General features: G+C 43.8%; 1 protein-coding gene across 1 annotated transcript in view; it reads left to right on the forward strand.

The window, feature by feature from the left end:
- LOC144892694 (tetratricopeptide repeat protein 39A-like) overlaps positions 1–15,438 on the forward strand; it is a 63,451-nt gene that overhangs the window by 322 nt on the left and 47,691 nt on the right. The window contains exons 2-3 of the mRNA XM_078780857.1: positions 1–85; positions 7,492–7,612. Of these exons, the coding sequence (XP_078636983.1) occupies positions 6–85; positions 7,492–7,612 (201 nt within the window). The 5' untranslated portion in view covers positions 1–5. The remainder of the gene's footprint in view (positions 86–7,491; positions 7,613–15,438) is intronic.

Consider the following 15,438-nt stretch of genomic DNA (forward strand, 5'->3'; position numbering starts at 1 on the left):
CATACATGTACATGAAGGGAGCATTTCTCAACATGGCTGGAGATACGGCAAGATCCTGCCCAGAAACAGAAGAAGAGCTTTTTCGGTAAGTATATCTTTCCATTTCTCTCCACAAGGTAACTAGGACAACCACTACAAGTCATGGATATTTCCCTGGCTGAGAACCACATTGTTGTGGATTTTTATCAACTAGCAACGGTATAGTTGGGCGGGGCTTCAATTGGGAAGGGGCTTCAATTGGGAAGGGGCTTCAATTGGGAAGCCCGAATGAAAAGGCAAAATATCAGAAAATGAAGGCTTTTTTATTTTAAACGATTCATATAAACATCCGTTGAATCATATCACACGCAAATCATCAAAATCTAAACAGTATCTTGAGAATTTCAATAAAAGCCACATCACTGTTCATATCGGTAAATATTATTCCATCGTGTTTCAAATCGTGATCGATACACTATGATCGTGATGATCGTGATCGTGAATCGTGATCGATAATCGTGTTCACAATCGCTATTTCGTATGTACTCCCGATACGTGTACCAAATTCCCGATACGTGTAACTGTACCAAATCAACAGTTAAAAGGATTTTGAGTCGATAGCTGTTACGGCCTTGGCAAGATCGATGGAGACAGCAATCTGTTAGCGATCGATGGAGACATGTTGCTTTCCCGGGTGCCGCACAAACGGCTGCACCGATCGCGCGGCACCCGGGAAAGCAACATCGTCACAATGAGAACAATGAACGTTATGCGAACGCGAATGTTATGGGGGAGTCCAAACCTGAGAATGCTGGAGACTAAAGCTGAAATTGGGAAAACTAAATAGCCTATTTTACTCCCTGGAGATCCCAGGATTATCCACCCAAAATATCTTTGCGATCGGTTCAGCAGTTTTTACGGTACCTTTGAACAGACAGACAGACAGACGGACAGACATTTGGTGAATTATAGTAAGATATAAATTAATATGTTTATATATATATATATATATATATATATATATATATATATATATACAGTATATATATATGTGTATATATATATATATATATATATATATATATATATATATACATATATATATATATATATATATATATATATATATATATATATATATATATATATATATATATATATATGTGTTTATATATATATATACAGACTTGGCATTTAATATGGAATATTTTTTTTTTCTTGACTTGGGTTTACTTTCTTAACTCAGTATATCAATCTGGTGAGTTTCTTTGACACTTTGGTGATTTATTTGTTAAAAGAACCATGTCACTGATTGTCTGTCGCAGCAAGAAGTCAACAACAGGATTATATCACAGGTGGCGTGGGAAAATGTACGGACAGGTGCATTTGATGATTGGCTTCACAGTCGGGTATACAAGGGTTGTTGTGTTCTGTATTAGTGGAAAACAACTGCTGCACGTCTACAAAAGTTATTGCCGCTTCCTCTGGAGATGGTCCGTCAACTCGACAATGCTGTTTGTCATGGAGTGGTGGCTTTACGAAATTACGGCATGAAAGAGCGTGCTATTGCTCGGCAGTATGGCATCACTCAAGGTCAGGTGTCAAAGATCCTGAAACGAAATGCTCAGAGGGGTGTCCCTACTCCAATACCGAGGCCAGCACGTCCCCGCAGAACCACAAGGAGGGATGATCGCCAGCTGCACCGGTTAGTCCGCAATGGCCGTACCAAGTCAGCTAATCGGCTTAGGGCTGAATGGCAGCAACTGACAAATGTGCCTGTATCCAGAAGGCTAGTCAACCAACAACTGGTTCAAGCAGGCTATCGTGCCAGGCGTCCCCTGAGAAAGCCACACCTGACCAGACAACACCGCCAGCGCCGATTGCAGTGGGCCGGAGAGCACCGTCAATGGCAGCCAGGACACTGGAATCACGTGATCTTCAGTGACGAGTCTAGATTTCTGGTCTATCATCAAGAGTGGCCGCATCCGAGTGCGCAGACAAGTGCATGAAGCCTACAACAAAGTTTGTATAGTGCCAAGAGTCCAAGCTGGAGGTGGTGGGGTGACCGTTTGGGCTGCTTTTCATGCAGGGGGAAAAACTGACCTGGTTGTTCTGAATGGAAACCTGAACCAGTTCAAGTACAGGGCCATTCTGGAAGAAACATTGCTTCCTTTTGCCCGTGCAGCCTTTCGAGGAAACTTTGTCTTCCAAGATGACAATGCACGGCCTCATCATGCTCGCATGATCCAACACTTTCTTGCTGACCGTGGTGTAGAGCATATGGAGTGGCCTGCCATGTCCCCGGATATGAATCCGATAGAGAACTTGTGGGCAGAATTAACGCGTCAAATCGACCACTTGGACCAGCAGCTGACCTCTGTGCGTGAATTGCAGCAGGCTATTGTCACTGCATGGCAAGCGATTCCTGTCCAAACCTTGGCAAATCTCATGAACAGCATGCCTCAACGTGTACGTGCTCTCCTGAATGCTCGTGGGGGTTACACGAAGTACTGAACTGTAATTTTACTGTCCGTAATCCCAGTCGTAATTTAACTTTTGTTTTTGTTAAAAAAAATTTGGGCTAATGTGCAAAATAAAGAGATACATCTGGAAAACGCACAGAAGTTTAACACAGTACTGTCCATGAATTGAGTTCGATATCAGTTTACATCACTTTCAAGGATCAATTTATTTGCATCGAAATGTCAAATGTGGTTTTTGTTTCTTTTAAAGGTCACATTAACAAAATCTAGAATAATTTCAACATAATTCCAATGAACTTTTTGTTCTAAGACATCTTGAAAAGTGAGTTCACCCCCACAAAAAAAAAAAATTCCATATTAAATGCCAAGTCTGTGTGTATATGTATATATATATATATATATATATATATATACATACATATATATACTGTATATATATATATATATATATAGATATATATATATATAATATATGCAGTCACATGAAAAAGTAAGTACACCCCATGTAAAGTTTTGACTTTTTTCAACATATTTCAACATACAGCTATTTGATCTTCATTTCAACAATAATGATAGATAAAATGATATAATAGTGGGGCAACTTAGCATAACAATTGTGCATTTTGTGAGGAAAGCACCAAATTTGGCACACTAGTAGACTATCATATTATGAAAAGAGCTGGATATTGGGCCATCTCAGATTCAGAGATTTGATTTTTGCAAGATTTCGATTCGATTGGGATCGAAGAGAACACCTTCTTCGTCTTCTGTACAGTGAAGTTGCCATCCCTGAATTATCTGGGTGCTTCATTGGGAGTACAACCATGTCCCTCAGGTGAACAGGGACCCACCTGGCATAGTGTGTGTGGTCTAAGGCATGGAACCAGTTCCGTCAGGGCATCAAGGTACATCGTGAATGAAGCCTGCTGCAGAGAACGCACGTAGACCAGTACCAACATCTCTAGTTCCAGCACAGTTGCCCAGTACTGAAAGTTGGGAATGTCTTCTCCTCTATGGTGACACCAGTCTTCGAACTCAGGCAGGTCTTCTGCATCATCAGCATATGTCATACAGTGGCGTTCATACGCACGGTGTTGCAGGATGTGCAGTGCCGCTGCAGTGATTTCATGAGCTCTTCTTGTGCGGGTGACGTGTGCAGCTCGCAGGAAGGAGTCGGCCGTCCCTGGCGTTGCAATCTCAGCTGGCAAATCTGCAAAATCTGCAAATCTTGCAAAAATCAAATCTCTGAATCTGAGATGGCCCAATATCCAGATCTTTTCATAATATGATAGTCTACTAGTGTGCCAAATTTGGTGCTTTCCTCACAAAATGCACAATGGTTATGCTATATTTTGCTTATCTGCCGGACTATAATATAACAAATATGAAACATTTACATTTTGTAGTCCATTGTATAATTTAAATAAACATAAATGCAAATTTTGCATGTGGAAAAAGTAAGTACATACCCTTGGCTCTAATAGGTGGTATTGCCCCCTTTGGCAGAAACAACCTCAAGTAGGCGTTTCTTATAACTGTCTACCAGTCTCTGACATCGACTGGGAGAAATTTTTGCCCACTCCTCCATGCAGAATTCTTTCAGCTGTGCGATGTTTGAGGGGTTTCTTTCATGCACAGCTCGTTTCAAATCCCCCCACAACATCTCGATGGAATTTAGATCCGGGCTTTGACTTGGCCATTCCAGAACCCTCCATTTCTTTCTTTTCAGCCATTCCTTGGTGGATTTACTGGCATGTTTAGGATCATTGTCATGTTGCAAGGTGCACCTTCTGTTGAGCTTCAACTTTCCGACAGATAGCCTCACATTATCCTCAAGCACCCTCTGGTACAATGAAGAATTCATAGTGGATTCTATGATGGTGAGCTGCCCAGGCCCTGATGCAGCAAAGCTGCCCCAAACCATAACATTTCCACCACCATGCTTTACAGTTGGTATCAGGTTCTTTTGGTCAAACGCTGTCTTTGGTTTTCGCCAAACATGTCTTCTGGTACTGCGGCCAAATAGCTCTACCTTTGACTCATCTGTCCAGAGCACATTGTTCCAGAAGTGCTGGTCTTTGCCTAGGTGTTCATTGGCAAACTTTAGTCTTGCCCTGATGTTCTTTCTGGACAGCAAAGGTTTCCTCCTGTCACACCTCCCATGTAGATCAAATTTGTGCAGCCTCTTTCTAATGGTGGTCTCGTGCACTTTGACATCAACAGTGGCAAGAGCTACCTGTGGGTCCTGTGATGACATTCTGGGGTTCTTCGAGACTTCTTTCAACATCTTGCGGTCTGCCTCACGGGCTGAACTTGCTGGGGCGGCCTGGCCTGAACAAGTTGGCAGTTGTTTGGAATCTTCTCCACTTATAGATGATCTTCCGGACAGTCAAATGATTGATTTCAAATTGTTTGGAGATCTTTTAAAAATCCCTTCCCAGACTTGTAGGCATCTATAACTTTCTTTCTGAAGGCCTCAGAGAGCTCTTTTGATCTAGGCATGGTGATGCCGCACATTTCGACAACAAAGAGCAAACCAAACTAAATATCTGAGGTTTAAAAAAGACAGGTTCCTCCAAGATCCTCTCTAATGATGTTCTAATCATTTGTACCTGAGCTGGTGCACCTGATTGTAATTTTAGGTATTTGAAGTCGTGATAAATGTAGGGGTGTACTTACTTTTTCCACATGCGAAATTTGCATTTATGTTTATTTAAATTATACAATGGACTACAAAATGTAAATGTTTCATGATATTATCACCTTTATCTATCAATATTGTTGAAATGAAGATCAAATAGCTATATGTTGAAAAAGTCAAAACTTTACATGGGGTGTACTTACTTTTTCACGTGACTATATATATTTCTCTGTTAGGCTCTATATATATATATTTATTTTTTTTGAAATGGTAGTTCCTGACCTCAAGGCAATCATCGCATAATTTGCATGAAACAAACACATGCAGTCATGCATGCCACGCACATATTTGTTCCCACCAATGCAAACCACAGAAACCAGCAAGTACGTGCGATCGGGCCGTATAGCTACTATCGGGCCTAAATTTTTTTTAATACATCTGGCTACAAACTTCCTGACTGTGTGTATATGTATATATATATATTTATACATATATTGTTACGGATTCGTCACTTCCGTCTTTGTGGTTGTCAGCCACTTGAAGCATTTTTAGTTCATGTACTATTATTGTTACAGTTTGAGTGTGAAATGGAGACAACTATCTTCAAAGGTAAAAATAATGTCTCAGAAGGAAAACGAGATGGGTGAGGGCGAAAACGGAAGAAGAAGATGAGGCGGGCGAGCGGATCGATTGAGATCGGGAAAGGAAGGCATATCTGCTTCGAGGTGTCGAGCGGACGCTGGTGGACATTGGTCACGAGCGAATATTGGTTTCCCCGGGAAAGGGATTCCTGTGACAGTGTCGTTATTGCTGTGGCAAATAAACCTGCGTGACGGGTTTTGCTTTTGGTTCCGAAAGTGAATCATCGCTGGAGAGCAGGTATGCCTCAATTACCGGCCCATCTGCCATTTTACCTCGCACAAGCCATTTCACCTCGCACCAGCCATTCGCCTGGTTCTCGTGTGTGTCGTGGATTTCGCTTGGGAACTCGCGGTTCTTCGCTGTTCTCTGCTTGGGAACCGCTGATCGTTCATGTCAGCATCGTTATCTGGTGAACCGAGAGTGTGAATTCCCAGTCGCCTTTTGGGTGAACTTTTACCGGACCGACGTCGGCCCGACACCTCACCAAGCGGCTCGTCTGCAGCGTCGACTGTTAGCCGTTCTGGGTTCAGGTCTCAGTACAGCCTTTTCTTGTGATCGTGAGAGCCAAGGGGATCGACTTTGGCCTGGTATCGTGACAAAGTGACTTTGGGGGATGTTTCCGATTGCTCACGTGGGAATATCGTGAGTTATTGATTCAGGAAATTGGTGGTACCATCATAGAAATTATATGGTGTTTGCTGTCCAAGTGAGGTTTTCTTGTACGTGCGTTACTTGTTATTATTGTGTGGTTTTAATACAATACTTGATTTTTGTAACAATTGATTGGTGTGGTTTCACCATTAGTCATTAGCACACATAATAGCACATCTTTCTGCCTTGACTCCTTTCGGGGCTCGGAGGTACACCGTGGCCGGAGTTTGGGGAGGAGCACGTAACAATATATATATATATATATATATATATATATATATATATATATATATATATATATATATATATATATATATCTATCTATAATTCCACTAATCTCTGTGTGTGTGTTTGTATGTTTGTATGTTTGTATGTTTGTTTGTGACCGCTGTTTCTCGACAACCACGGGTCCGATATACTTGAAACTTGCCAGGTATATTGCTGGGGACCCGAGGATGTGCCTTTTCAAGGTTTCATATTAATCGGACAAGTAGTTACCGAGCTATGGCGATTTAGCCGTTCGCCGTTCGCTTTGGCGTTGCGAATGGACCAAACCATTTCATGTAAATTGAGGGGGGGGATTGTCACTGTACTCGCAAGCCGTTCGCCGTTCGCTTTGGCGTTGCGAATGGACCAAAACATTTCATGGACCAAACCATTTCATGTAAATAGAGGGGGGGGATTGTCACTGTACTCGCAAGCCGTTCGCCGTTCGCTTTGGCGTTGCGAATGGACCAAAACATTTCATGGACCAAACCATTTCATGTAAATAGAGGGGGGGGATTGTCACCGTACTCGCACCCACGTACCCACGTACCCACGTACGGGCATTGCACCCACGTACGGGCATGCCCTAGTATATATATATATATATATATATATATATATATATATATATATATATACACATGTATATCTATACACACATTTTTTTTTTTCAATGATATTGTACCTAATATTTATTGTTGTGCCAATGTGCTCATTGTTGTGGAAGAAATGGTATTTAAGTGTTCTGTAGAGATCTCTTTATTTCCCCATTCAACTTCATCCTTGTCTTTCTCTTTTCACAATGACCTGTTTTTGTTTATTCTTCAGGAAAGTTCCTGCTTTGAGGCAAAAACTTGCTGGGAAGTCTCTTCCTACAGAGAAATTTGTTGTGGCAAAGGTGAAACGGTATTTTGAAGATAGGCCCAGTTCTCTCATCCTTCCGGCCCTGGTAATTTTACTTTTTACTCCTTTATTTTTTGTTTTTGGAGCAAAAACCATTATTTTTCTTATTTTCTTTTTTTAACAGCTTAATATGTTTTTTTTGGGAGACTGAACTAAACATGACAATGCCTATATCTGACAATCACATGTATTTACACTAAAGCACTGGTAAACACAGCAGATTCAACAAGTAACTCAAAATAAAGAATGGGAACAAGAATGACAATTATTTTCTAACTGCATATTAAGTAATGACAATTAAAGTAAAGATATGGCAAACTCACGAAAGGTATACATTGATACAAAGTAAATAAATAAATAAAAATTAGGCACCTAGCCGTTGTTTAATCTCAGATCACAATTTGCATTTTTGTTGAGAAACAAGAACATGTTAACATGCTTGCCCTTGAGTCTGTTCCTTCTTATGGGCACAGTGCTCCTGCTTTTGAATGCAGTCGCTCCGATGGCACAGACGTTGCTGGCGCACGCAGGTACTTAGTGACATGAACAGCCAATCAAGGATACTCTGCAGAGTGGCTTTCCCAAAACTCTAGATTAGGATCGTCTGACCTAGACAAGAGCCTTCCTTCAACATAGCAGCACATTTCGAGAGTTGCATCTGCTGTTTTTGGCCTGTGTGTTTCTGACTCCATAGCTCTTTGGTAAAAAAAAAACAGTTCCAGAGATGCGCCGCTTCCGAGTTTTCTTCACTTGATATTCATGGCTGCATGCCTTTAGATTATTGAGTCTCTGGAGGAATTTCGACTGAGCACATTTCTCTTGGCTTCCTCTTCTGTTGTCAGCCATTATTGAGGGGGTTCTGCAGGCTAGGGAGGAAATAGAACAATAATGATGCATTGGTCCAGCTGTAACACAACAACGATTATTTAATAAATATTAGGAATATAACCAAATACTATACCTAATCACCAACTCGACTTCATTATTATTGTTTGATTTCATGGCATGATGGCAGATAAGGAGCAATGCAAAATGAGTTCGGGCAGAATACCTGATGCGATGGATGCAACGGACCCTTCACACGCACTCTCACCAACCACCAGCGACACTCTCACTCCCCGAGCCCCCCTTCCCCTCACCACCCCCTCACCATCATGACTCAGCTGCTGACACACACCAGATACAGCACACATACCAGACCTCCCACATCAGGAGTGAAGGTTCTGATTCCTGAAGGAGAATTGACTGTTAGGCATGGTGAGAGAGGGGGGAGGGTGATGTAGTGTTGCAGGACATACATGACCCGTCTGATTCTTCTCCTCTAATAACTATCAAAAGTCAGTGGAAGTTTTATTTTCCACAATCGATAGTAATTGTTCGACTAATTAATTGATGAGAAAGTAATAGAGTCTTCAGGTAATCAACTAATCGATTACACCCATCCCTACAATAAAACTTAGAGGCGAGTGTGCGTACCTCTAGGGCCGTCTCGGCCATCCTGCCAGCATTTCCTCTTTAGATGTCTAACATTTGATGACTCCGTTCTAACTTCACAAACCTCTACATATACATTGCCTTTGCTTATTTGGAGTTTGTGTGTTTAATAGAAACATTCCCCTCTCAGCATGCCGCAACTCTTTTGTGTCCTGGATATTTCATTTTCCATTATGATAGGCTTGATCCCCATCCTGGTGGTTGGACTGTTTGTAAAGAACTCCATCTTCCACTGCCGTTGATCTCTGCTTACCCCTAAAATTGCAAACACGTCTGGATGCTGCATTCCTTTCCACGGCCATGTCATGTTTTTGTGTGGCATATCATCCGCTTGACTATGACAACAAGACATACACATCTCTGCTAATGTGGACCAACTATTACCACCCAAGCCAACCCTCGCTTCCTCAAATTCATCTGTCATGCTTTCATCTGCCATTGTGCTATTTGACTTGGCTTTGGCATTGTAACAACCAGTAATGGTACACAAGCTAATGTCTTGCGTGATTCTGTACATCTGACCCAATCTGTGATCTTCCGAACCTGGATCGCCACAAATGATATTGTTATGTCGGTGGGTAAAGGAATATCTCGATCCAGGTAGATCTGCATAGGTAGGTGCTCGATTGTCGTGATAGGGAACCTACCTGTAATAAGTTCTACGTTTAGCCGTATGTCGGAATAAGTTGTATCTTCGTCCCCGCCATGAGGGGGCGGGGCATGCTAATTAGTGAAGGGATTATGGGTAAAATTCCCTCGTGTGTCGTTCCCTCTGTGAGCAACCCAGTGTCCATTATGGCAACAAACTCATAGACACTTAGATAGGTCCATTAGTGCACACATTAAATAATTTCCCGCCACCACAATGACTTTGGAAGAGCAACAGGCAGCAGCCACGTAGTACGCCACCATGGGCGACAAACATCGTGCCAGGCAGGCTGGAACCACGCCCAGGGAACGTGTGATTGGTTGGGGTAAGAAGCTGGCCACTGATTGCCTCTGAAGACACCAAAGACCCTGAAGACCCAAAACACCTCAAAGACCCAAAATACTCTGAAAGGCCCAGGGGATCCAAAAGACCCTGAAGACTCAAATGGCCCTGAAGACCCAAAACACCATGAAGACCCAAAAGACACCAAAATGGTCAAAGATGCCTACCCCTCTGAAACGACGTGTGGTGAGTCGCGTGGGGCGCGCCGAGTCACGCTAGTCTTATTATAATCGAGCAAACGTATATGGTTATGTATGTCATTATGTATGTCGTTATGTTTACATGTGACGAAAACGTCTTCTTCTTCTTCTTCAAATAAAATTTCCACCCTTTTAATTAACCCTCTTAATTAACCCTCTTAATTGCGTTAAGAATGCTGAGACCTCTCAGACCTTTGACGACCCTTTAATTCCTCCAAGATCCTTCAGACCACCAAGACCCCTGAAGACCCAAAATACCCTTAAAGGCCCAGAGGATCCAAAACACCCTGAAGACCCAAAACACCCGGAAGACCCAAAACACACCAAAGACCCAAAACACACCGAAGACCCAAAACACCCCGAAGACCCAAAACACCCCGAAGACCCAAACCACCCCGAAGACCCAAAACACCTCGAAGACCCAAAAAACCCCAAAGACCCAAAAAAACCCGAAGACCCAAAACACCCCGAAGACCAAAAAGACCCAAAAGACCCCGAAGACCTAAAGACCAAGAAGAAGCAAAAGACCCTTAAGACCCAAAAGCCCCTTAAGACCCAAAAGCCCCTGAAGACACCAAAGACCCAAAAGACACCGAAGACCCAGAATACCCTAAAGACCCCGAAGACCCAAAACACCCTGAAGACCCAAAACACCATGAAGACCCTTAAAGACCCTTTAGACCCTTTAGACCCAAAAGACCCTGAAATACCCAAAAAAACAAAAACACCCCAATGACTCTTAAAGACCCAGAGGAAACAAAACACCCTTAAGACCCAAAAGCCTCTGAAGACCCCTGAAGACCCAAAACACCTCAAAGACCCAAAATACCCTTAAAGGCCCAGAGAATCCAAAAGACCCTGAAGACCCAAATGGCCCTGAAGGCACAAAACACCATGAAGACCCAAAAGACACAAATGGTCAAAGATGCCTACCCCTCTGAAATGACGTGTGGTGAGGCGTGCCGAGCGTGCCGAGTCACGCTCGTAATTAAGTAATTAATCAATTAATTGATTATTCAAAAAACAAAAAAATGCAGTTTTTGCCAAAGCACTTGCTCACTATTGTGCCGAAATTCAGCTTCCTAGCCCAAAGGATGGCTGAGATATCACCCGGACAAACAAACAAGAAAGAAAGAAACCGGAGCAAAAACTGAATATTCTCTTTCAGCGTGTGTTATCGCCGGCCCCCATCGGTGACATAATGACTCTCACCAAGTACTTCGGCCCGGCGATGACATCATGCAGCACCTAGAGATGGAATAGGAAAAGAGTGGTGTACAATAACAAATATTAAGCAGCAATTTCGCTCTTTCACGAGCCTCGATCTTGTATACAAAAAAAAATAAAAAAAAATACAGTAGACACTGGTTAATAAAACCAGTCACTTTTTAGGATCACTTGGATTCGGTCCGGGATTATCCCTGTGGTTCCTGTGTGAGGAAATATTGATTAATAAACCAATCCATCAGTTAATAACACCACTTGTTTTGTTTTGAAAAGAAAGATTTCGATTTGTACACGTGAGATATGTCATGACGAATGACGTGGCGTACATCGATTTTGTTTTTTGTTCATCTGATGGCTTCTAAGCAGAAACGAACTGAGCTCGAGGCAACGAAAAAAAAGTTGAATTGCTTGATAGGTTCCAAGGTTGAGGATCATGTAGCAAATGGGAAGCTGCTGAAACTTTGGGAGTTTCATGAACTCTTCTGATGAGTATGGTCAAGCAGGAAAAGCAACTGAGGGAAGAGGCACAAACCGGCGGACCAAGCAGAAAATTAAACCGTTGCGCAAAGACGAAGAAGTTGAAGTAGGCCTTCTGTGATGGTTTGAGAACATGATATTGCAGCATGCTCTTATCCACGGTCCTCTTCTGTGTCAAAAGGTGGGGAGATTGCGGAAAGGTTCAGGCGGACTGGCTTTAAGGCGACGGACAGTTGGACAGTTGGAAGAAACGACATTGCATGACCTACAAGAAACTTCAAGGAGAAGCTGCAGAGACAGATGCTGAGGCTTCAAAGCAGTGGAAGCAGGAACAGCTGCAAGGAATTGTGGAAATGTATCCACCTTCTTCCATTTACAATGCAAATGAGACAGGAATTTACTTCCGAGCTTTACCAGCCAGCGCATAAGTTGCCAGAGAACAGCATCGACATATTACAGCCATGTGATGTGGGCATTATTCGGACCATGAAAGCTTACTTCAGGTATGAGATGCGTCGAGCAATCATAGACATGCTTGAGGACAACAGTGATCACCTGACAGCAATCGAGGTGTTACGGATTTATGTGAATTACTATTCAGATCTTTGCTTATTTATGTGTAGTCGATTAAAGATTGTTGTGATTAAAGGGTCAGGAGCCCTTCTGGGGAAAAGGAGACCGGAAACGGAAGAAGAAAAGAGGAGGTCCGGGAGAAGCGGCGATTCTCTTCTTCTTCCTCGCCCAGCGCCGAGAAGAGCGGTATCGATATTGAGCAGCGTGGGGAACGCTGCGTTGAAAAGCCCATCTGGCGCGAGGAGTTACCGGGACGTGTAATTACCCATTTACACGTCAAGTCGCCGTGGGTTCGTGCACGGAACCAAGCGTCCGGCACAGTTCACCTCACCGTCTACAAGGACGCGTACGGGTCGCACCTTGGGCCTCGCGCGCGTTGCAAGCCGTGCTTGGTTTTGCCCCGTTGCTTGGCAAGGAGGTGTGCGCTGCAGCAGCTGTCCCCGGTACGAGACGTGCACGTTTGGAGCACGTCCGCCCGGGGTTCGTTCAACCGCCCGTGTGCGGAGAAGAGAGACATTGTGAGGGACAGTGGCCCAAGTGGTCGTGAGTGGGGACAGGGGGGGACACATATGTAAGATGGCCATCTTAGTGATTGATTGTTGATTGTTGATGGTTGTTGATTCCTTGGGGGAATATATTATTGATTACTCCGGATCCTTGGTGTGGGGTTTCTTATTGACTGGAATTCATATTGATTGCGTTACGAAAGCGTATAAATCATATATCTTTCTGGCGGGGTGCCTCCCACGGTCCGGGGGTCACCGAGACCAGGTAGTTACCGGGAGGACCACGTAACAGAATTGGGGGCTCGTCCAATTGAATTCCGGGATATAAAATTGTATAACATAATAAAATAATAATTTTTATTAATTAAAATTTATTAATTAATTATTAATTGGTAAATTTTTGAGAAATTGTGGTAAAGTCTTGGGTGAAGGTTAACAGGTGTTAACGATAGTCACCATGGCGTTTGTTGCACAGAACTTTGCGGTAACACCTAGTGAGGCACAGTTCCGAGCGTTACTAAAAGCGGACCTCTTGAAATTGGCCAAACATTTTAACTTGGAGGTCTGAACTAATTTGAGGAAGGCAGAGTTGCAGACCGCGGTGATACAATCTATGGTGGGATTAGGAACATGGGACGAGTTAGCCTGGCAGTGGCTACCCGAAGAACCAGAAGACGTTGAGCTCCGGAAACTGGAGTTGCAATTACGGAGCCAGGAACGGATCAAAGAAGAGGAAAGGAAAGCAGAAGAGAGAAGAGAAGAGAAACAAGCAGAGGAAAGGAGAGTGGAATGAGAACTCCAGGAAAGGTTAGCAGAAGAAGAAAGGAAAGCAGAAAAGGAAAGAGCAGAAGAAGAAAGGAAAGCAGAAGAGAGGAGAGAAGAGAAACAAGCAGAGGAAAGGAGAGTGGAACGAGAACTCCAGGAAAGGTTAGAAGGGAGAAAAGCAGAGGAGAGGAGAGCTGCCAGGGAACTCGAAGCAGAGGAGAGAAAAGCCGAAAGGGAGTTAAAGGAACGTGATCTGGCGCTTCAGCAAGAGATTAAATTCAAGGAGCTGGAGGTAATGAGAGAACGGGGAGAGGTACCACCCTTGCTGATGGGGTCGACACCTAGCCAGAACACCTGGGAGGTGGGCAGACATGTGAGGCTGGTTCCACCCTTCAGTGAAAAGGAAGTCACTCAATTTTTTCCACACTTTGAGAAAGTGGCTCGACAGTTACACTGGCCGGAGGAGGCCTGGACCATACCAGTGCAAAGTGTGCTGGTGGGTAAAGCTCAAGAGATTTATTCGGCGCTACCAATGGACCAGTGTGCAGATTATGAGGTATTGAAGAAGCACATCCTCAAAGCCTATGAGTTGGTTCCGGAAGCTTACCGGCAAAAATTCAGGAATGCCAGGAAGAGGGAGAGTGAGACCCATGTGGAGTTTGCTAGAGTGAAAGAAAATATGTTTGATCGGTGGTGTGAGTCAAAAGGAGTTGGGAACGACTTCGAAGCGTTGCGTGACCTGATGCTGGTGGAGGAATTTCAACAGTGTGTCCACGAGGACATCAAAGTGTACCTGCAGGAAAAGAAAGTACCGAAGTTGTGGGACGCAGCCACCATGGCAGATGATTATGCCTTAACACACCGGATATGGGTCCACGAACCTAACTCCTCGCCTAGATCTCCGCAGGGGAGGTGGGGAACAGCAGGTGCGGAGAACGACAATACATGGCGGCGGCCTCGAGATGATTATGGGGACAACGCTGATACCCGAACTGTTCGAAATCAGGGGGCTACGGGCCCAAGACAAACTTATTTTTCGGGGGGCCCGAGGCAGACCACGAGTTTTTCCTCCGGGCCTACTTGCGCTTTTTGCAAGAAACCTGGACACTTGATGTCCAGTTGTTACCTCATGAAAAGGGAAAACCCAGAGCGGAGTCCGATTATTACCACTCCGAATGTGATGGCAAGCGTAAGAAATCGCCCACAGAAGAGTTACCAACCATTTATTTATGAGGGGTTGGTCTCACTCAAGGGAGACTTGACTAACCCAAGACCGGTTAGGGTTTTGAGGGACACAGGAGCCCATCAATCCTTAATGCTTGAACGCATTTTGCCATTGTCAAAGAGTACCGCAACAGGTGATAGTGTTCGGTTACAAGGGATCGGTGGCTGTGTTAGTGCCCCACTTCATGTCATCCATTTGGAATCCGATTTGGTGTCAGGACCGGTCACCGTCGGTTTACAAGCCACGCTTCCTGTAGAGGGAGTATCTGTGATTATCGGGAATGATTTGGCCGGGGGGCAAATTTATGGTAACCCAAGGGTGGATAAAGAGCCCCGCAGGGGAAATAACACCACCCCAGCTCGGGATGGCGACAAAAGTTCCAAGTTATTTGTAGGGGGACTGAACTTCAACACA

This window comes from Myxine glutinosa, chromosome 6 (genome assembly GCF_964187855.1).
Source record: "Myxine glutinosa chromosome 6, kmMyxGlut1.1, whole genome shotgun sequence".
In the NCBI taxonomy this organism is placed as follows: Eukaryota; Metazoa; Chordata; class Myxini; order Myxiniformes; family Myxinidae; genus Myxine; species Myxine glutinosa.